Raw genomic sequence first — 22,894 nt, 5'->3', positions numbered from 1 at the left:
AAAAAGGTCAGTCTCTCTCTCTCTCTCTCTCTCTCTCTCTCTCTCTCTCTCTCTCTCTCTCTCTCTCTCTCTCTCCCTCTCTCTCTCTCTCTCTCTCTCTCTCTCTCTCTCTCTCTCTCTCTCTCTCTCTCTCTCTCTCTCTCTCTCTCTCTCTCTCTCTCTCTCTCTCTCTCTCTCTCTCTCTCTCTCTCTCTGTGTGTGTGTCTTTGTGTCTCTGTATCTCTCACTAATACTCCCTTGCCTTCCCCACGGGTTTCTGTCAGCACCTCATCAGTGCTGTAAGAAATGTCTGACAGAATGCTGCTCGGTGAACAAGCTTCTCTTCAGACAGATTGTGGATGTGTAAAGAGGTTCACGCCAAAAAGGATAGAAGAGAGACATGAAAGTGCACTTACATAAGCAGATAAGAAAAAGGGTTTTGTTGTCTAAGGCATGAGGCAGCCGCTGAAGCAGCAGTCCTCTCAGAGCATATCTCCTTCAGCACTAACAAAGTTCACACAGTGCACATTTAACGTCTATTCAACCTGACAGGAAAACTCAAGCTTTTCTTGAGAAGAGCACTGATCTCAGCATGAAGTGTTTATGCTGTCACTGCGACTCTCACATTTCCCTTATCATGCCACTGTATGTATTCACGGCCCTCGTTAATCATCCGAGAAGAGCTCTTTGGCCTCTCTGCCTACCTGCGGCACATTCGTTGTCTGGCAGTGGCAATATTGAGCTAATCAGATCCGATGTGCTTTATTGGCTTATTGACACCAGATATGAATGTAGCTATAGAGCTGAGATCTTCAGTGAAGCATCTGTCACTGTTTTGTTGACTTGCATCAAAGTATAGTTTCATTTTTAGTGATGCATAGAGCTTCTGATTGAACAAACATAGCCTGTCTGAAATCGATCTCAGTATACTATTGCTCACTACAAGTGATTGATTTTGAATTGTAATCCACTTTTTCAGTGCCAGACTCCTTTTTCCTACATCATGAACGACCCAGAGCATGCAGATGAAACGCAATAAATGCTGTTATCTTGCCATCAGATGGCTGCTGTTTGGGAATGTAAAGATGTGAAATACTTCTGTTAAGTCCATATTAAAATGATAAATTCGAACAGGAAAAATTCTACAAAAAAACAAAAAAAAAAAAAAAACACCACACATGAATTTATTACAAATATATGTTTCTTTAGGTATAACTTAGAAACATGTATGTGAATGTCAAAGGTAACAGACTGCAAGTCCCATTTGTTAACGATGTATTAGCTTATTTAGCTAGCTTAGATTAACTAAATGCATTATTCAGTATACAGTGCCTTGCAAAAATATCCGGCCCCCTTGAACTTTGCGACCTTTTGCCACATTTCAGGCTTGTGTATGTAAAATGTAATTTTTTGTGAAGAATCAACAACAAGTGGGACATAATCATGAAGTGGAACGAAATTTATTGGATATTTCAAACTTTTTTAACAAATCAAAAACTGAAAAATTGGGCGTGCAAAATTATTCGGCCCCCTTAAGTTAATACTTTGTACGCCACTTTTTGCTGCGATTACAGCTGTAAGTCGCTTGGGGTATGTCTCTATCAGTTTTGCACATCGAGAGACTGACATTTTTGCCCATTCCTCCTTGCAGAACAGCTCGAGCTCAGTGAGGTTGGATGGAGAGCGTTTGTGAACAGCACATTTCAGTTCTTTCCACAGATTCTCGATTGGATTCAGGTCTGGACTTTGACTTGGCCATTCTAACACCTGGATATGTTTATTTTTGAACCATTCCATTGTAGATTTTGCTTTATGTTTTGGATCATTGTCTTGTTGGAAGACAAATCTCCGTCCCAGTCTCAGGTCTTTTGCAGACTCTATCAGGTTTTCTTCCAGAATAGTCCTGTATTTGGCTCCATCCATCTTCCCATCAATTTTAACCATCTTCCCTGTCCCTGCTGAAGAAAAGCAGGCCCAAACCATGATGCTGCCACCACCATGTTTGACAGTGGGGATGGTGTGTTCAGGGTGATGAGCTGTGTTGGTGATGACATAACGTTTTGCATTGTTGCCAAAAAGGTTAATTTTGGTTTCATCTGACCAGAGCACCTTCTTCCACATGTTTGGTGTGTCTCCCAGGTGGCTTGTGGCAAACTTTAAACAACACTTTTTTCTTCTTGACACTCTTCCAGAAAGGCCAGATTTGTGCAGTATACGACTGATTGTTGTCCTATGGACAGAGTCTCCCACCTCAGCTGTAGATCTCTGCAGTTCATCCAGAGTGATCATGGGCCTCTTGGCTGCATCTCTGATCAGTCTTCTCCTTGTATGAGCTGAAAGTTTAGAGGGACGGCCAGGTCTTGGTAGATTTGCAGTGGTCTGATACTCCTTCCATTTCAATATTATCGCTTGCACAGTGCTCCTTGGGATGTTTAAAGCTTGGGAAATCTTTTTGTATCCCAATCCGGCTTTAAACTTCTCCACAACAGTATCTCGGACCTGCCTGGTGTGTTCCTTGTTCTTCATGATGCTTTCTGCGCTTTAAATGGACCTCTGAGACTATCACAGCGCAGGTGCATTTATACGGAGACTTGATTACACACAGGTGGATTCTGTTTATCATCATTAGTCATTTAGGTCAACATTGGATCATTCAGAGATCCTCACTGAACTTCTGGAGAGAGTTTGCTGCACTGAAAGTAAAGTTGCCGAATAATTTTGCACGCCCAATTTTTCAGTTTTTGATTTGTTAAAAAAGTTTGAAATATCCAATAAATTTCGTTCCACTTCATGATTGTGTCCCACTTGTTGATTCTTCACAAAAAATTACAGTTTCATATCATTGGGCCCTATTTTAACGATCTGAAACGCAAGTGTCAAAGCGCGGAGCGCAAGTAACTTTGTGGGCGGGTCTCGGCGCTGTTGCTATTTTCCCGGCGAGATAAATGGCTCTTGCGCCCGGCGCAAATCTAAAATGGGTTGGTCTGAAGTAGCTTCATAGGTGTGGTTTGGGCGTAACGTGAATAAACCAATCAGAGCGGCATCCAACATTCCCTTTAAAAGCAGGTGCGCAAGTTCCATTATGGATTGCTATTATTATGGCGTATTTACCAGGCGCACGTCAGGAGCGGTTCACAGCCGACGTGACTGATGTTCTTGTAAGAGCAGCCCTTACGAAACAAAAATATATTGCAGTATATTGGAAAATTTCATGCAATACATTAGGAAATATATTAACATATATGGGAATTAATATTTATATCTTTCAATATATTGCAATATACTGAAAGCGGCAATCATTTGTATATTTTGCAATATATTACATGAATATATAATATATTTTATAATACCATCAATATATTATTCCATATATTTACAATATTTTAAAATATATTTCAACTAATATATTGGTAAAAATATTTTCCTTTCGTAAGGGAGTGAAAGACAGAGAAGTTGTGTTGTATGGGGATGAGAGAAACCCACCCAAAATAGCGTCGGTTGAACAGGCTTCGGTTAAACAGTTTTTTATTTTTTCAGTCGATTTTTTTTCCTGGTTCTTGACGGACAAACCAATTTGTCAGATGTCCTTATATATATATATATATATATATATATATATATATATATATATATATATATATATATATATATATATATATATATATATATATATATATATATATATATATATATATATATATATATATATATATATATGTGTGTGTCTTGCTACTATTGGGCAAACAGGTCTGATCCTTAATTACTACAATAAGCCTGAATAATTTGTAAGCTAGATTTATGCCTATTTTTTCACATCTTCGTGGCACACCACAATGTGTTAATATTTTTTTTTTTAGTGTAACAATTTATGATTTGCAAAAATAACTGTTGCAGATTTCAAATCTTACTGTGTAGATTTCATGAGCAAAGTTTATGAGCGTTGTGCACGCTATACATTTTGGTCAAGCATTAAAATAGCATAATGAACAACGCGCAACGCGCCACTGACTTTAGACCAGGTTTTTTCTGGTCAGTGGCGCAACTGTTTAATCGAACAGCAAAATAGCACCAGGGATTGTTTGCGCCGGAACACGCCTCCTTTTTTGCGCTGAACCGCCCTGGGAGCGCAAGTTCATTCACTAGTTTAGCGACGTGCTTCTGTGGAGGGAAAAGCGCGCTTTGCGCGGGTGCAAAATAGGAATGACACATGCGTCGGTGTACAAAGTCAATTGCGCTGGGTGCAAGATAGGGCCCATTATGTTTGAAGCCTGAAATGTGGCAAAAGGTCGCAAAGTTCAAGGGGGCCGGATATTTTCGCAAGGCACTGTACATTTTACAGCATGTATTAATATTTGAGCAATATAATTGTACCTTAAAGGGTTAGTTCACCCAAAAAGGAAATTGATGTCATTAATGACTTACCCTAATGTCGTTCCACACCCGTGATACCTACGTTCATCTTCGGAACACAGTTTAAGATATTTTATATTTAGTCTGACAGTTTTCCAAGTGTATACACACTATACTGTCCATGTCCAGAAAGGAAATAAAAACATCATCAAAGTAGTCCATATGTGACATCACTTAAATAGAATCTCTCGAAGCATCGAAAATACATTTTGGTCCAAAAATAACAAAAACTACTACTTTATTCAGCATTGTCTTGTCTTCCTTGTTTTTGTTCAAACCTCAAATAAAGATTCAAACGGTCATGCATCAGCTTATCAATTCATGATTCGGATCGTGTGCCATACTGCCTAACTGCTGAAATCATGTGACACACACGTGAATCATCGATTTACTGATTCATAACCTTTTGAATCTTTATTTGAGGATTGTCTTCAGGCCAACAAATGTATTTGATAAAAGCATCTCAAAAAATCCAAACATGGTCTTAGAAAATGTTTAATAAAATTCAGTTTTGGACATAACAGCCTCAGATTTTAAATAAAGCATGACCTCATGTTTGCCTTTACTTTAGTTGTAGTAATAAGTCGTTATACTACATTCACATAATATTTTTATACATGAAGAAAAATATTTAAAATATTTACATTTTTAATTTTTATGTTTTAGCCTATATATATCACTATATTAATAACTGTCTGAGTAATTCTGAGTATTCAGCTGTAAACTCTCAAGTGTTGGCTTTCTAAATATACATTGGTTATGTGTATATTCAGACTAATTTATGAGCAGATGTCTTAATATGTCTAAATGCTCCATGTCTAAATGCTCCATTTGCCAAATCTGGGGTTGACAGGCAAGGGGTGAATGTTAAAAATTGAATATTATTGTATAATATTAAGTGTTATCATTTCATATCAATCCAAACAGTTCTTTTTTAGAACACTTGACGGTTTTCTAATCAAAAAAACAAATTATGTATTGAAATCGAATGCGTTTCTGATTTGTTTATATTTCTGTCGGATGCCTGGCGATACAGTTTCTCACCACTAGTTGATGCATCGTTTTAACTGCTTGAGGTAGCGTTACTGCTAATGTTACTGTCTTGTCATCCTAGACGACAAAGTACATACATACTGCTGTTCTTTCCCTGCTAAAGCATTATAATGATTTGGCAACATGCACTGATGTGTTCTGTATTCATACCGTTTCCCTTTCTGTGTTTTAAATGTGCATCAGATGTGTCAGCGAGCTCTGTGCAGCGTGTGCTTTCTGTGAAGCACGCAGCCTCATGTGTTAATGTAGACAACTGTTACGTGGTGTGTAGATGTCCAGACGAAGGAGAGTATAAGACTTCCAAAACTTGCTGGGAGAAAGCCCTCGGAAGCCTGGAGATGGCTCTGGGAAGCCTGGAGGCAGCTCTGGGAAGCCGGGAGAGGTCTCTGGGAAGCCTGGAAATGGCTCTGGGAAGCCGGGAGAAGGCTTTGGGAAGCCTGGAGGCGGAGGCTCTGGGAAGCCTGGAGGCGGAGGCTCTGGGAAGCCTGGAGGCGGAGGCTCTTGACAGCCTAGAGCGGGCTCTGGAAGGGCTGTGAGAGGCTCAACCCAAAAGTCAATCAGCCAGCCCTCCTCTGGCTCTGGTGTGGGGGCGGCCATCTTGGCGGGAGGCGAGGGCTTCCTGCTGGCCCTCCTCAGCCCCCTTGGCCTATGAGCCGGCAGGACCTCACCGGACGGTCCACTGGAGGGGCAGTTGAAGGAACCCGGCGGGTGGCGAACTGGCCAGGCCGCGGTTGTCGTTGAGGGGTCTGGATGAGGAAGACACACACTCTCCTCGATTTCGAATTCAGAACCATTCAAGAACAGGATCAAATTGATTGTTTCGACGAGGTAATAGGAACAGGGGGCTTTCCGAAATCGAATTGTGTCCTCATCCAGACCCATCAAAAACACTGCGTTAAGCGGGGCATCCGGTCAGTTCACCAGATAGAATAGCTTGGTGAATTCCTCCACATACCTCTCCAGCGGCCGTCCGCTCTGCCTGAGGCTCCACAGGCGGTCTTCCGCTGCTGAGTCTGTGGCTGAGGACGCGGGAGATACGGGCTCCAGGAAAATATCCATCGTGAGGGAAGTCTTGTTGGTTGGGTCCGGTCTTCTGTTACGTGGTGTGTAGATGTCCAGACGAAGGAGAGTACAAGACTTCCAATCACAAATGATCTTTATTTAAATGCTGGATTTCCAAAAACATCTAACACTTTACCAGAAACTCAGAGAACATGGTGTAACATCAAAGGTGATAACATTAAGACCGGACAAAGACAGAGTGAAGACTAGGAACTTAAATACCAACACTGATGACAGACTAACGAGGGGAACAGGTGACACAGATGACAAGACACAACTGACAACACGCTGGGACTGACGCCGGCTTCACACTGCACGCGCAAGCAGGGCGTAAGCAGCGCCGAAGCAGTGCCGAAGCAGCGTGTGTGTAAAGCAGTAGCAGCGCGCGCACTTTTTGCTTTCACATAGGCAGCGTTTGTCACGCGCAGTTGTCACGCGCAGTTGTGTACAGAGTAGGCTACTCTATAATGGATACATTTGCATTTCTCTTTAATGTATTTGAAATGGAAATAAAGCAAAGATTTATCATGAAGCTAATTTTATTTTTAAAAAATCGTTTCACTTGTTTCTTTTTTTATTTCGTTTAGTGCGAGTTTTTGATAGAAGAAATGCCATCGCATTATATGTCCATGAAAAGCCCTGCTAAAAAGAGAAACTTCAGGAAATTGTCTTGAAATATTGGATAGGTATCAAATTTACATGCATTACCCATCATAAACCTCTTAAAGATAATTCATAAATGACTGTAATAACTAAGAGGAAACTTCTTAATGATATATTGTAGGCTAAATGAGCAAATTATCTAACAACGTTTTTTAAAAAAATGACAAAATAACGCACATCATAGTCTATCTACATGTCTATACTGTATGTGTGCTATATTAATGTGTGTATATTCTATTTACCTATCCATATTTAGTTGTTCGTTCGTGAGACAACGAAAGATTGTAAAAAACACTTTAAAATGACTTACCGTCAGCACCAAGAGCCGCTCAGGCTCAACTTCCTCCCATGCTTTTTCCTTCACTTGCAAGTCTTTATAAAGCAAATTGTGTGGATCATAGAGAACTGTGTGCTTCTCAACCTCCACGATGAGATGAGTGTCGTCCATTGCTGTCTTTCCAGGACAGGTGCACTCTGAAGAACACTGCCTGACACCACGTGCTTTTGTTTATTGTTTCTGTTTTTATGCCAGCATATAGTTATAATATATACATAATTTAATTCATATTTAATTTAAGCTAAACTGGCATACATTATTTAAAGTTAGTTTTGTAGTTCAGGCAAAAACTTATGGCAGTGACTTCGTTTTTTGTGTAGAACTTTTTTTTCCCACAGCACCGGATGTCATATGGTGACTGAGAAACACACAGAACACTTCACTAAATTACTTAATGGTTAAATGTGTTATTTTTCATGTTAACCAGGTTAATTTTGATCAGAATAATGTACTGTGGCTTTAATTCATCGTGAGCAGCGCGTCAAAAATAGAGCCGGCGCCGAAACGATCGCGGCACTGACGCTTCTGCTCTGCTCCTGCTACGCGCCGCTGCGCTGCCTCTGCTGTCGGTGTGAATGCACTCATCTGTTAACATGAGCGCCGAAAAAAATAAGCGCTGCTTACGCCCTGCTTACGCGTGCAGTGTGAAGCCAGCGTGACTGTGGTGGGAAAACTAGAACAAAGGAACATGTGACAAAACTGAAACCAGGAAGAACACGGGTAAGTTTAATGGTAGGGTTAGGTGTAAGGGAAGGGTCAACAGTTTAATTATAAATGTAACTACAGAAATTAATTACTGATACAATAAAAATGTAAGTACAATGTAAAAACATGCATGTACACAATAGGTGTGTTGTATCAAATTATGAATTAAAATGTTGGTACATAGTAGTCAAGGCCACCTAATATAAAGTGGGTCCATTACAAACGGAGGAATTTTAATTTCATATCACTCTTTTTATCTGAATTTTATTTACTTTTATTTAGTTTTGTTTGACACTTTTTTGTAATGAATTATTATTGACTGCATGCCATATTGTCAGTATGCTATAACAATTGCACATTATACAGTTTTACACTTACAATAAAGTGGCTGTCTTTGTCCAACACAATAAAATGTGGTGTATTGACAGATGGTAGGTTGACATTGTTTTGGCACATACTGTCACCTGTGCTGAAAAGAATCCAAATTGGTTCCATCCTCCTCCAATAATCCTCAAATATGGATTTGAATGGTTAGTAAAACAGCCATTATATGTGTCATAACTAAATGAGAAAAAAAGAATAATATTAACAATAAAATAAAATCCTATCTAATTCTCATGAACAGCTCTTTGCAGAGTTGTCAGCCTCACTCTCCTCAAAGTAATACAATTACGCCATGCAGCAAACTGTCAGAATGTAGAATCACAGGGCAAGTTTTGACAGAATAAACAAACCCTAGTAACTGTTTCATCCTCTCTGTCTGTCTCTGTCACTCGCTCACTCTCAGGATATGCCCCTGTCACTGGGATGTGCCACCCTGTCCGCAGCTGCACCCTCAATCATGAAGACGGCTTCTCTTCTGCCTTTGTTGTAGCCCATGAGACAGGACATGTGTAGGTTTTTAAACATGACCAGGTGCTTTTCAGCCATTTCAGATTGATGTTAGCTTTTGTAAAGTGTTTTATGTCACTCCAGTAAATGTTTTTGGTTTCTTATTTAACTACAAAAACGGTGTTTTCTGGTAAATAGGCATAGCTAATGTACTCTACTGTCTGCTCTAAGGGCTCTATTAAGAGTAACACAATGGACAAAAAAAGTTGACTGAGGCTTATATTTTACTTTTAAAGATATTATGTAATAGTAAAAAAAAAAAAACTGTATATTTGATAGAAAATACTTATACTATCCTCCTTGATGTAAACTTAGTCTCTCACGTTTTTCAAAACATACCTCATGTTAATTTGTAAGCCTAATTCGTCTTGCCTGTTCCCTTTTGTGGGTGAGCTTTAATTTCATTTTTTGAGGTTTGTAGGCATCTAACAATTAAAGGGGTTTCATAAAAACCCACCACTTACACACAGATTAGTCATTAATTCAAACTTCTTATCTTTTTCTCCATGTTAAAACTATTGTCCAGGACTTCACCCTCTCAAACTTCTCTGTCTCTATCTGTTTATCTTTTTCAAATGCCTTTATCGAGTTTTCATTATTGAGCACATGACAAAGAATGATAGACCATCATTACTCTGCATCTTGCCACCATGATAGTCTTTCATTCAGTTTAGCATTAGCACAGACTGAAATAACATTTTATTTAATTCAAAGCTAGATGTCAGGGCCTCTGAGATTATAATTTTCTGGCTGGCAGCCACATAGAATTGATTCCTTCTTAAGCCCCTGTCCTTTCTCTTTCCATACCAATCCCTGTGCAAACTTATCCATCTGTTTGTAATGCAACAATACATACCATATATACAGTTGAAAGAAACAGTATGTGAACCGCTTGCAGAATCTGTGAAAATGTGAATAATTTTATCAAAATAAGAGTTTAAAAAAAATGTATAATTTTTTAGTTAGTGATGTCCTTAATAAGATACTTACATACAAAAAATGTACATATAGACCAGAAGACAAAAAAATGCTGAATTAATTAAAATCACCCCATTCAAAAATGTATGAATTGATTCTTTATATATATATATATATATATATATATATATATATATATATATATATATATATATATATATATATATATATATATATATATATATATATATATATATATATACATTGTTACAAAATATTTCTATTTCTATTTTTCTAGTTTTTAAGAAAAAAAAATGTTTCCACAAAAAATATTAAGCAGCATAACTGTTTCCAATGTAGATACTAATACGAAATGTTTAAAAGATTTATTTTTAAAAACAGGAAACAATCTTGACCCATCCTAGTGTAGATTTAGTGAGGAAGTAGTATGTGTTTGTTTTTCAGCATTTAATCAATCTCTTACAGGCTCATCCATGTTTGATATTTAATATACATGAGGAGTATGATTTTGGTCCAATCAGATTTCAATGTGGGCAGGGCTATCTCCTGCAATACTGCAAAAATACCAACACAGGTTGTTAGGCAAAAGATTCATCAATAATATAGCTTTCATTGCTTTGTGTCTGGTTAGATTACAGTGTCCTTTTGTAATTTCATACCCATTAATTATGTTGTGAAGTGCCAGAGGTGCCATTTATATTTAACTTTGCTTATTGGGCTAGAAAATGTTGCTTTCTGGCCATTGCTGCACTCAAATGTCCCTTCTTACCATAATCATGCCTTATATTTAGACTGGGAATGGAGCATGACGGCCAGGGCAACCGCTGTGGTGACGAAACGGCCATGGGAAGTGTCATGGCCCCTCTGGTGCAAGCAGCCTTCCACCGCTACCACTGGTCAATGTGCAGTGGCCAAGAGCTGAAGAGATACATTCAGTGAGTTCACACTTCTCTCTATATGTATGTTTTATCTAGAAGAACATAAGTTTCATAATAACATAAGTGTTTCATAACTTATGTGCATTTTAAATGGAAATGTGTCTCCTTCACAGGTATGTCTATGATAAATATTTCTTGTGGGTTATACTTAAATGTAAATATTGGCCTGTGCTCTAATTGGAGCTGTGCTTTGTTTGGTTTCACCTCAAGTTCATCTGACTGTTTGTTTACCTGGATTAGAGTCACCAACAGGTCATTTGCTGCAAGAGTGAAAAAGTGTGAGATCAAAGGGCTTTCATTTATCTGGTCAGTAGATCGATGTGATATCTGCCAGTTTACTTACAACATGACCTACTGGGATTAACTCTAAAACAACCTGTAATTGCTGCCTCAGCCATGATAATGATGGTGTTTGTGCCATTGCTCCTGCAGCATATTAACTTATATCTTCTGCAATGGTTTTGTTTTACAAGAATCACTTTACAAATGAGTTTGAGCTTGCTCTGCACCCGGTGCACTTTGAAGTCATTCTTTATTATTATATGGATAAAAACATATGACATTTTTGTTTTGTAAATTATTCCTTTAAGAAAAGATCATGACAGTTGTGTGAATATGAATTGTCAATAAAACAATCAGTAAGTAATGAGATGATGTGATCCATAAAGCAAACTGCTCTCATCTGAGAACTGTCACATTATGACCCGGTCTAAAAGTTCAGAGCTGTATTTCTGTGATAAAGCTCTCAATTTGAGGTAATATTTTCATTTGAGCCCTCATTGATTCACTCAATCATTTCAGAAGATATATAGTGCCACTTAAGGATTTTTGAATTTATATAACTGCTCAATGTTCAGGGTTAATCCGATCATGAGCAAGGGCTGATGTGATATAAATTACCCATGAATCTTGGCAACTTACTGCTATCTTAAATGTTAACGTCACTCTGCACTCGATGTAATAATAATCATACCTCCAGCACGCAAACGATTAAAAAAATGCAGTTTAGTACGTGAGGACACAGATGTGTATATGTAGATACCTCATTAGTGACTGTTTCTATGGGCATATAATATTATTATATATATATGGGCATGTATATTTACGATACGTTAGCGTTCACCTTTTTTTAGAACAGTCAAAGCCGGTCAAGAACACGCTTTGTGACCATTCAAATGTCACACTGCACGCGCAAGCTATGGTTGACTGGGATGAAGGTTGACATATGCAATGCTTAGCCTATAGAACAGAAGAAATATGTTGGTTCCTCTTCTTTAAGTACTCTTTCATTTAGTTTGATTTAAACACTTTCAAAGGGTCAATGTTTCTTTTCACATACAGTTCTTGAATACTGGGAATTTAACCAGTACAATTTAACCACTATAACTATAAAAGCTTTGAAAATCATGCGTTACTATGGTAAATTTCCTGTATCGGTTGTAAATGGTCTTTTGTATTTATTATCATATAATGTTCAAATGATTTGTTAGATCTGCTCATTCTGACAGGTCAATAATTATCCAAAATGACTTGCATTGCATTTGGATGGCTATAATTGGGTCATTTTAATATGTGGCCTTGACCAAGTGTCCCCGAAACTCCTCAATGAATGCTCAGATCTTTATTTCATCTGAGATCTCAGTTTTGATTAATTTAATGCTTAAAGGCCTTAAATACAAAAGACCTCAACTGTTTAAAGACCTTAAATGCTTGAACTCCGCTAAATGCTGCTTGCAGCTTTAAAAGAACTGTATGTAAGAATTGTATTTCAATGAATCATAAAATAGCCCTGATATGTCACTAGACATTAAGAAATCATGTTAATTTCAAATACGTATATCACTGACATCAGTAGTCTGGCCAGGATATTGTCATTTAAAAGTTGTTGTTGCAGCCCTCAACTGATGTTGATGTTGACATGTTGTGTTTTGGCCTGAAGCTCCACCCTCCACCTATCGACCTATCATGAAGTCAGTAGTGTTTGGACATCCGAGTTGCCAGCTCTGCTCTAGTTACCACAGCTGCAGCTACAAATTGTCCTGCTGGATCCTGCAGCCAATCTGGCAACCTCGAGTCAGGGGGAGGGGGAGAGGGGATAGTGATTGCAGTACCAGTTTTGGCCATACTCTTACATAACCTGCGTTTCCACCGCAGGAACTTTACCCAGGAACCAGGAACTTTGGGGTGGTACTCGGTGTGTTTTGACCGCAGGAACCAGGGTCTAAATGAAGTTCAGAGTAAATATTTCCCCCTCCAAACGGCCCTGCTCGCGAGGTAGTACTTTTTCAAAGTTCAGGAACTTTCGAGGGCGGGACTTGGGCGCTGAACATGCTGATTGGTTTAGCATTTTATTTCAACCGGCATTTTTAAAAGTCTTTTGCGAGGGTCGGTCTACGTTCAGTAAATATCAGTCTTGCTCTCTGTCTGATGGCGCGCGTTCGTCTCAGCCGTCTCACGTTCAATGTCCGTAGTTGCTGATAATAATATACATTGTCATTTTAAATCTAGCTTTACAAGATTTCTGAATATGCTAGTGCTCCTTTCTATCGTTGTTAATTTCCTCTTTAGTAAACCTATACATAACCAGCAAAAGCAGCACAGCTTGAATCTCTTCCATACTCGTTATACTTTTTTTTTTACAGTCTATTTTTCTCCATGTAAACGACCTGATCCGATTACTTTTAAGTGTGTGTCCTTACATGACGTGACAGCGCGCGCCGCGGTCATGTTGACAAGAGAGGAAAGTTCATTTTTCTGAGGGGTAAACTTTTTATTTCGTAAGTTATGAAGATAATGTTGGAATAATGACACCGCGTATATTGCCCCAGGCAGTTTTAACTTTAACTGCGCCTGACAGAAGATTTTTTTTTCTTCTGAGATTATTATTAAACTTTACAACAAATAAATAGCTTATATAATACTGTATTAGTCCTGTTGGCCGTTAAGAGTTGCTATGGCTACAGTTAACACATTCCAGCTGCTGGAGAAAACAGCGTTGACATTTTTGACGCGGCAAACAAACTGCATACACAAAATGATTGCTATTGAAAGTCATCACATGTTTAAATCAGATCTGTTTAACTTAGATAACATCTCATGTAAACAGTCCACTAAATCTTTCAATCAGAATGACAAAAAAAAGTGTGCTCACACAAAAATGATTACTGTCCGTCACTAACTTGGAGGAGCAGTCGCGCGCAGTCCTACATCACCGGACTAATTTGCCTAATCTTCACGGAACTTTAGATCGTGGTGGAAACGCAGACAGTTGCAGGTCTGGGGGGAAAAAAGTTAATGTAAAAAAAGTTCCTGGTAAAGTTCCCGTTTTGGTGGAAACGGGGCTATACACTTCCTTTAATTTTCTATTGAGTTTGAAGTGGTCACTATTCTCTGCAGCATCAAATTAATTATTTTTCTATTCACACCAAGCAAATCAACTTGTTTTCATTTGGGCATATGGGACATGCATCTACCAATGCATTAGATTTGAGTAATCATTGTGTTTTACTCTTAACTCTCATAGCACCTTTAACTTAAAATGCTCATGAAGAAATTCTGATAATTTAGAGCAGGTCCCGATTTTTTTTTTTTTTTTTTTTTGGATAATAAAAGGCTTCACTTTTACTGAAAATCCTTGAGCAGCTCATCATTGACCCAATTTTAAATTAGCCAGCAGTAGATGGAAACTTCAGAAAAGCCCTTTGAAGTTCAAAATCTTTTTTTGTGGTTTTTCTGCATATCCTGGCATCACTCAGAATTTCATGATTTTGAACATTTACTGTAAATTATCTATTGCACGGATATTAAGAAATGTGATTGATTCAGTTCTTTCTTTAAGGGTTCAAAATGAGTTCCGCTTTATTGATATGAATCATGTGAATCAATCACATGTATTAGTCTCATTTTCATTACACCATATTGTCCAATTTAGACTTACCGTTTGCAACCACACTTTAAAACTGGCTTCTAAAATGTATTGGTCCATTCATTAAACACCCCTATTGGGTTTACTCAAACAGCTGTTGTAACTTTGTTTGTTTTTCACAGTTCATATGACTGCCTGCTTGACGACCCCTTCAAACATGACTGGCCGCAGCTCCCTGAACTTCCCGGCATCAATTACTCCATGGATGAGCAGTGTCGCTTCGATTTTGGAGTTGGATATAAAATCTGTACTTCTGTGAGTGTTGCTAGAGGCTACATTCTCCCTTGACTGATCTGATAAATGTCAGTCATTAAACCAAGCACCAAAAAGTCAATCTTCTAAATTTTTGTATTTTAATGAATGCTCATTGAGGTCTCTGTCCAAGGTCTTTTAGCTGGAAGTGCTTCAAATCATTTTTTTAAATGTATTTCAATGCCAGGTTTGATATGCGAATACGAACATTTTAAGAAAGACATGCATACTATTTAAGTATTAGTTTCAGGCCTTTGGATTACTATTTTTATGCTCTCTTAACCCAACAAAACCCTCAGCTCTGAACACTTTCAAGTGTGAAATGAAAGGGTGCTGCAAAGTCCCAATCACAGGTACAGTGTCAGGGAAAGGAGCCTCACACCTGGTTTATGGCCTGGCGCTGAGAACCAGCAGATGGCAAGATGTTTGGCATTCTGTCATCAAAGGCTGTAACACTAGTAAACAAGAACACCATGCTGTGATCCTTCCTCCCAGCCCTCTGTCATACCTAAACAATCTGCCGAGCTGTACATCATAGCCCGACAAAAACTCACACCTTCATGAAATGTTCTATGACACTAATCATGGCTCTCTGTGGCCCATTGTCAGTGTCAATAGAAACAATTAGATTGTAATGGGATTGTAAGCTAAATATTTGTCAGGGACTATTTGTTGCTTCTCACATCTGCAGTGTGACATTTTAATTAGCTCTCTGAGGAGTTTATGGTACCAAAATAGGTAATTTTCAGCATCTTTTATTCCATCACTCTGTAGTTATATTGAATGTTCAATAAGCATATCAGTCACAAACTTATGAGGAAATGGATTTGGCACAGGCATACAATCCTATTAAAGTTTTTTCACCTTCCTATTGCCTAAACCTTTATGACTTTTGTTCAGATTGAACTTCAATCTGAACATTGGATCATTATTCCTGTGTACACTCTAAAAAAATGCTGGGTTGTTTTAACCCAAATTTGAGTCATATATGGACAAACCCAGCCATTGGGTTACATTTTTCAATTCATTTTAACCCAACAACTGGGTTTGTCCATATTTGATCCAGTTCAATCAATATATTGCAATCAGTTAATCCCGTAACAGGTCGAGCGTTACATGGGCTACAAAAATAAATAACTGTTTTAATCAAAGCACTCTGTCAATATACAAGAAAGAGCAAAAAGCCCAGAGCTAAAAGGGGATTACAACTACACAGCCCAACCTATAATATTGGGAGACTATTGTCGCCTAATTTTCACAAATCAGGGAGCTCACGTTTACTTTTGCTTTTAATTTGCAATCGCATGTACTCTGTATAAGGAGCGGCTGTGCTGAGCGCACATTCTGCAAGATAACACCGGGTCGACACAGTGTTAGACATTTATCCGTCACTCTATCAGGCTCTGTTGCAACTGAATCCTCTTCCATGGTCCTGTCATTCATCTCACCTTACTCTTGTCACGTGATCAGTGAACTGTGATTCCTGCTGTGAGTGCTTGTTAGCCGTGCGTGTGTGCAATTGCAGCACGTGCTGGTTAAGCAGAGCAAACGTTTACAATAGTTTACAATAGAGCTCCGGAGGTTGACGTCACGCAGCCTAAGCGCCGCCATTTTGGCAGGCAGTCAGAGGAGCTGTTGCATTGGTATCTATAACATCATTTAAAACCAGACTGTTTAAACCATACTATTTCAACATGATGGAATAGCTTATGTGCACTAGGATGCCAGAACAAGTGGGAGAAAGCAAATGGGAAATAATTTTATCATAGTAAGTTGTTGAATGCCGTGAATTTCAGTTTATTCTTCATTCTTAACTAACGCTACTTTTGCCTCACGTAAATAATGATAAAAAATATCCCAATACTTAACATAACTTAATAACATACACAAGTGCTTTTGTATAACATCAAGAAAGGCTATTTGAAACTAAATTAAGGATCAATAAATAAATACTGAAGAAAAAAAAGTAATTACATTGATTGATTATGACTGTTTTGGTTCGTGTTAATCTAACATAACGTTAATCTATTCACATTTCTATCATGTAAAACAAGAGCGTGATGCAGTTCAGTATGCCTGCTATTCTATCTGTTGATGTTACTCCTGATCGCAGGCTTCCGTGAATATTTAGTTTAAACATAAATTTAAGCTTCAACTAAGTTTAAGTGCAACGCAAAAATATCAACGTTGTAACTTATTAGTCCCCATTTACGTCAAAACTAGGCTAGTTGTAACTTTGTTGTGCAGTTTACCACCACCACGGTGGTCTAGGGCTGTGCCGGTGAACGCGCCGGCGATGGTCGGCCAAACATTTATTTTATTTTTTGTATGTTAATGCTTTATTGTGGATATTATGACACGAGTGAAGTACAACGCTTCTCAAATCTTGAGAGACGTAACTGTTAAATGAAGTATCTCGTTCAGCATGAATGTTGTTTCCATGGCTGCGAGGTAACAATTGCGGACCTATTGTTTATTTAGTAAATAAAGTGTTGTGCTTCACTCGTGTCATAATATTCACATAAAACAGTACTCACATACAAAAAAACGATTGTTTGGCCGACCATTGGTGCTACTCAGCCACCGTGGTGGCGCTCTACCAGCACGGTGGTGCGGTGGTCATGTTCACCGGACACTGGCACAGCCCTAGACCACCGTCATGGTAAAGAAAAACTGCCACCGTCACAGCCCTAGACATCTTGTGTATGATCTTTTAAGTTTTTCTATGTACAAGTTAATGTCTTTTGAATTAAAGTGTGCAGTAAACTCTGTTGCCTTGAAACTCATGCTGGCACCAGCTGTTCTTGCCTGCCAAAATGGCGTCGTAAACAGAATGGGTCACGTGACCTCCAGAGCTCTATTGAAGCGACCATTATCCAAATGATTTGGAGGATCTAATATAAACGCAGCGGTGGCATATTCTATGTTAATTTCACCTTCACACTCTGTCATGGCGATAATACGTAACAGCTTTTCACTTTACACAAAATATTTTTTGGTGATTTTTATTTTATTTTTTATTTGATAGATAAAAGGACATACATACAGTAAAAACATTATAGGGTAATGTAAAACAAACATACAAATAAACCAAAGGCAGCAAATTATCACATTGTACATCTTCAGTTTAAAACAATAATTTTAAGGCTTGTGCTGTTTTACTCCAAAAGTTAACCCTATGTATTCTAGTCCCATTAATCCTTGCAGTGCTGCATTATAACAATATTATGAAAAGAAAGCAGCCAGACACTTAAGGTCCATGTCCGGTCTAAACCCTTGCTGTAATTTTTTTTTGCAGCAGCAGCAGCAGCAGCAGTGAACTCAGACATTAAAAGTCTTCTCTGAACTAATGCAAACTTATAAGAAGAATCATCATTTAACAACATAAGACAGGGATCAAGTTCAAACTGCAACTTTGCAATTTTTTAATGCCTAATCTACATGTTTCCAGAAATTAAATATGACCAGACAATCCCAAAACACATGTTGGCGGCAGTGGCTCAGTGGTTCATGTAGGTTGTCTACAAACCAGAAGGTTGGTGGTTCAATCCCCGGTTCCACCTGACCAAGTGTCGAAGTGTCCATGAGCAAGACACCTAACCCCAGCTGCTCCCGACGAGCTGGATGGCGCCTTACATGGCTGACATCGCCGTCGGTGTATGAATGGGTGAATGTGAGGCAAAAATGTAAAGCGCTTTGGATAAAAGCGCTATATAAATGCAGTCCATTTACCATTTACATGCAACAAAGTACCTTTAGAATTGTTATTACACAGACTACAATTAGGATTGCATGAGAGTTTCATTAAGTGTCGCTTATATGGGGTACAATACATTTTGTGTACAGTTTTGAAATGAATAAGAATGTGTGAGGGGTTTTTGGAGGTGAGGCAGAGATTAAACCAGACTCCATTCCAGGACTCTTACCCCACCAGGAGAGTTCTCTCTCCCATACAGCTAGTATCTTCAATGGATTGCACAAACATTCATGTATTTGTTTGTAGATCGAGGAGACAGTGCCCTGAAAGTTTCCGGTGTATTTTATCCACTTTAACAATGGGTGATCACTCAACAAGAAATCGGCTCGGGTTATGTATATAACCCTTGTTCCCTGAGAGGGAACGAGCACTGCGTCGGAACGACGATTTGGGGATACTCCCTTAGCATGAACGCGTCTGAAGTATGAATGAAACTAGTCCAATCCTTATTGGTCCTACGTCATGACGTAGATGTGACGGCATACCCGGAAGCTATAAAGGGGAGCCCGGCGCATAGTAGCGTCAATTATCGCGATGAAGCATAATGCTCTCAGGCGATACGTGGTGTGGCGACGAGACGCAGTGCTCGTTCCCTCTCAGGGAACAAGGGTTATATACATTACCCGAGCCGTTCCCTATATCGAGGGAACTTCGCACTGCGTCGGAACGACGATTTGGGGAACGAGTACCCACTAGGCCACACCAAGGATACGCCTGCCCTATTGTGAGCTGGAGACCAGGCACAATCAGGACTGGAGTACCCTGCCACCGGGGGTCGCAGGGAGGTGTAGGCTGTAAAACCTTATGAATGTGTGCTGAGTAGCCCAGCCAGCCGCTTCACATATGTCCTGCATAGGGACTCTCTGGTACGCACTACAGGTCTTAACCTACGCGCCCCACGAAGGAAGCGTACAACCAATTGATGCCTACCCAAAGGCCCATCACCTAACGGAGCGTGGAAAGCTCCAATAGCTGCCACATACACCTTAAGTGTGGACGGGGTAAGCCCTGCAGAGAAACGATCTTGGAGGAACTCCAGTACTGAAGCCTCTGGGCAGTTAACTGGGTCCACCTCACGTTCTCTACACCAAGTGACGAAGACATTCCACTTGAGGCTGTACAATCTCCTAGTAGACGGGGCCCTAGAGCTAAGCAAGGTCTCTATAACGTCTGCCGGCAAGCCCTCCTCTCGGTACCTGGCCCCCTCAGGGGCCAGACCCAGAGGTTCCAGATTTCGGGGCGGGGGTGAAATATTGTGCCCCCTGCCTGCCACGGGTGATCCGCCAGCAGCGCTATTATGTCCGAGAACCATACTCGAGTTGGCCAACAAGGAGCTACCAGAAGGAGACTGACTCCCTGTTGCCGAACCCTCTCCAGGACCCCTGGGAGCAGAGCGACGGGGGGAAATGCATACGTCTGTACCATGGCGTCCAACCCCAGCGGGGCTGGGCGCGTGAGGGAGAACCACAGTGGAAAATGGGACGTCTCTCGAGACGCAAACAGATCCACTTCCACTGGGCCGAACCTCCTGACAATCGCCTCCAGCACCTCTGGGTGGAGCCGCCATTCCCCGGGCCTCAGCCCTTGCCTCGATAGTATATCTGCCCCCAGTATAACAGTTTGTCTTGTGACCAGCGAAGGATGAGATGCGCCAGTTTGCATAGCGGGCGCGACCTCAACCCCCCCTGGTGGTTCAGATATGCCACGACTGCTGTATTGTCTGTACGGACTAGAACGTGGTACCCGCGAAGCTCTGGGAGGAAACTCCTGAGAGCCCTGTAAACCGCCATAATTTCCAGGCAGTTTATGTGCCAGGTCGAATGATGGTCCTCCCATGGACCCCTCGCAAAGCGGCCTTCCATGACCACGCCCCAACCAGTAAGGGAAGCATCTGTTGAAACGGTTTTCCGGCAACATGATGCTCCCAGGACTGGCCCTTGGGACAGAAACCAAGCTTTCTTCCATATACCTAGAGCCCGAAGGCATTTGCGCGTGACTCTGATCATACGGAACGGGTTCCCTCTGGGGGAAAACCCCTTGGTTTTCAGCCACCACTGTAGAGCTCTCATGTGTAGCAGGCCGAACGGAATAATGTTGGACGCTGCCGCTAGATGCCCTAACACTATCTGAAAGTGTTTCACAGTGATACTCTGGCCTAGCTTTATTCTTGAGACTACCGCCAGAATGGTCTTGATTCGTGCGGGGGAGAGTTGCGCCCGCATCAAAACCGAATCCCATAATACCCCCAGAAAGGTCGTTTTCTGGGCTGGCGCCAACACGCTCTTTTTCGTGTTGAGCCTCAACCCCAAGCGTTGGATATGTGCTAGAACTACATCTCGATGTTGAACTGCCATCTCGGACAACTGGGCCAGTATAAGCCAGTCGTCGATGTAATTTAGTACCCGGATGCCCTGAAGTCTCAATGGAGCCAGAGCTGCATCCATGCATTTGGTAAACGTGCGAGGGGAAAGAGCTAGACCAAAGGGAAGCACTCGATATTGGTACGCTTCGCCCCCGAAAGCGAACCTCAGAAACTTCCTGTGGCATGGAAGGATGGAGACATGAAAATAGGCGTCTTTTAAATCTATCGTGACGAACCAGTCCTTGGGCTGGATCTGACTCACGATTGTGGGAATGGTTAACATCTTGAACCTGAATCTCCTCAGAGACCGGTTCAGATACCTCAGATCTAAAATCGGCCGAAGCCCTCCATCCTTTTTTGGAACTATAAAGTACCGGCTGTAGAACCCGGCCTCCCTCTCCGACGGCGGGACCCACTCTATGGCCCCCTTTGCCAGCAAGGATTTTACTTCTTGTTCAATTACCCGAACCCGCTCTGGCACCACTGCAGTCCATGTCACCCCATTGAACTTTGGCGGGGGGTGATCGAACTGCAGTCTGTACCCTATTTCTACAGTACGCAGGACCCATGTGGATATATTCGGAAGGCATTTCCATGCGCCGAGATAATCTACTAAGGGAATCAGCCTCTCGAGGCTGGTCTCGGGTGTTATTTGAGTCTCGTTTTTCGTCCCCTGAAGCGGATGCCCGGCAGGGGACGAAATACGATTTTCGGTATTTGGACACTCGTCCCGCCCAGTAGCAGGTCGCACTCGAGGCGTCTGGACCGAAACGTGTCCTAGGAAAAACGTTGTGGCCCGAAGCGTCTGTGACGGCGGGATTACCACATCGTTTTCCCCTCGAGAGTGTCGCGCGAGAGACAACCTCGGTTGCTCCCGCGCAAAGGGGACCGCTCTCCGAAGCCCTACCGCAGCTAGGACTTCTTCCCAGCAGCCTTCTTAGTGAGAAGGACGTTCCTTAGATCGCCCTTCTGCACGGAAGCCTGCTGGTGAGAGCGCCGCCTCTGTTGCCAGGCTCCCGGAGGAGGGGCTCTAGAGGCGACGCTCTCTTTTTGCACCTGACGGTGCGAGGAGCTGGCTGACGGCTGCGGCTGCCCACTAGTGGCAGCCTTTGCTGGTTTTGGCCGACGAGGGAGAAACTGTCGGAAGGCCGCTGACTGTTTTCTCGCCTCCTGAAACCTGTCGACGACCGAATTAACGGCGTCGCCAAACAGGCCAGAAGGCGAGATCGGGGAGTCTAGGAGAAAAGTCTTATCTTTCTCCTTCATCCCCGACAGATTTAGCCAGAGGTGTCTCTCCACCGTCACCATAGAGGCCATGGAGCGGCCGATGGCACGGGCCGTCTCCTTGGTGACGCGGAGAGACAGATCAGCAGCCTTCCTAAGCTCTAATACATCCTCCGGGGAGGGACCTTCTCCCTCGTCCAGCTCTTTTAAAAGGTCGGCCTGGTACGCCTGCAAGATCGAGAGTGTGTGCAGAGCGCTACCAGCCCGACCCGCCGCCATATATGCCCTGCCCACCAACGCCGATGGGCTTGGTGGGCAGTACCGGGGCTTTTAGGGACGATGCCGATTCGGGTGACAGATAGCTCGCGAGAGCATCTTCTACCCGCGGCATCGCGCG

General features: G+C 41.2%; 1 protein-coding gene across 3 annotated transcripts in view; it reads left to right on the top strand.

Moving 5' to 3' along the window:
- adamts3 (ADAM metallopeptidase with thrombospondin type 1 motif, 3) overlaps nucleotides 1–22,894 on the top strand; it is a 190,500-nt gene that overhangs the window by 97,972 nt on the left and 69,634 nt on the right. For all 3 annotated transcript variants that reach the window (XM_067438269.1, XM_067438268.1, XM_067438270.1), the window contains 3 exons: nucleotides 8,997–9,102; nucleotides 10,831–10,974; nucleotides 15,025–15,157. In XM_067438269.1, the coding sequence (XP_067294370.1) occupies nucleotides 8,997–9,102; nucleotides 10,831–10,974; nucleotides 15,025–15,157 (383 nt within the window). The remainder of the gene's footprint in view (nucleotides 1–8,996; nucleotides 9,103–10,830; nucleotides 10,975–15,024; nucleotides 15,158–22,894) is intronic.

This window comes from Pseudorasbora parva, chromosome 3 (assembly GCF_024679245.1).
Source record: "Pseudorasbora parva isolate DD20220531a chromosome 3, ASM2467924v1, whole genome shotgun sequence".
In the NCBI taxonomy this organism is placed as follows: Eukaryota; Metazoa; Chordata; class Actinopteri; order Cypriniformes; family Gobionidae; genus Pseudorasbora; species Pseudorasbora parva.
Note: the sequence above shows the minus strand (reverse complement) of the source record. Positions and strands in the feature narration are given on the sequence as shown.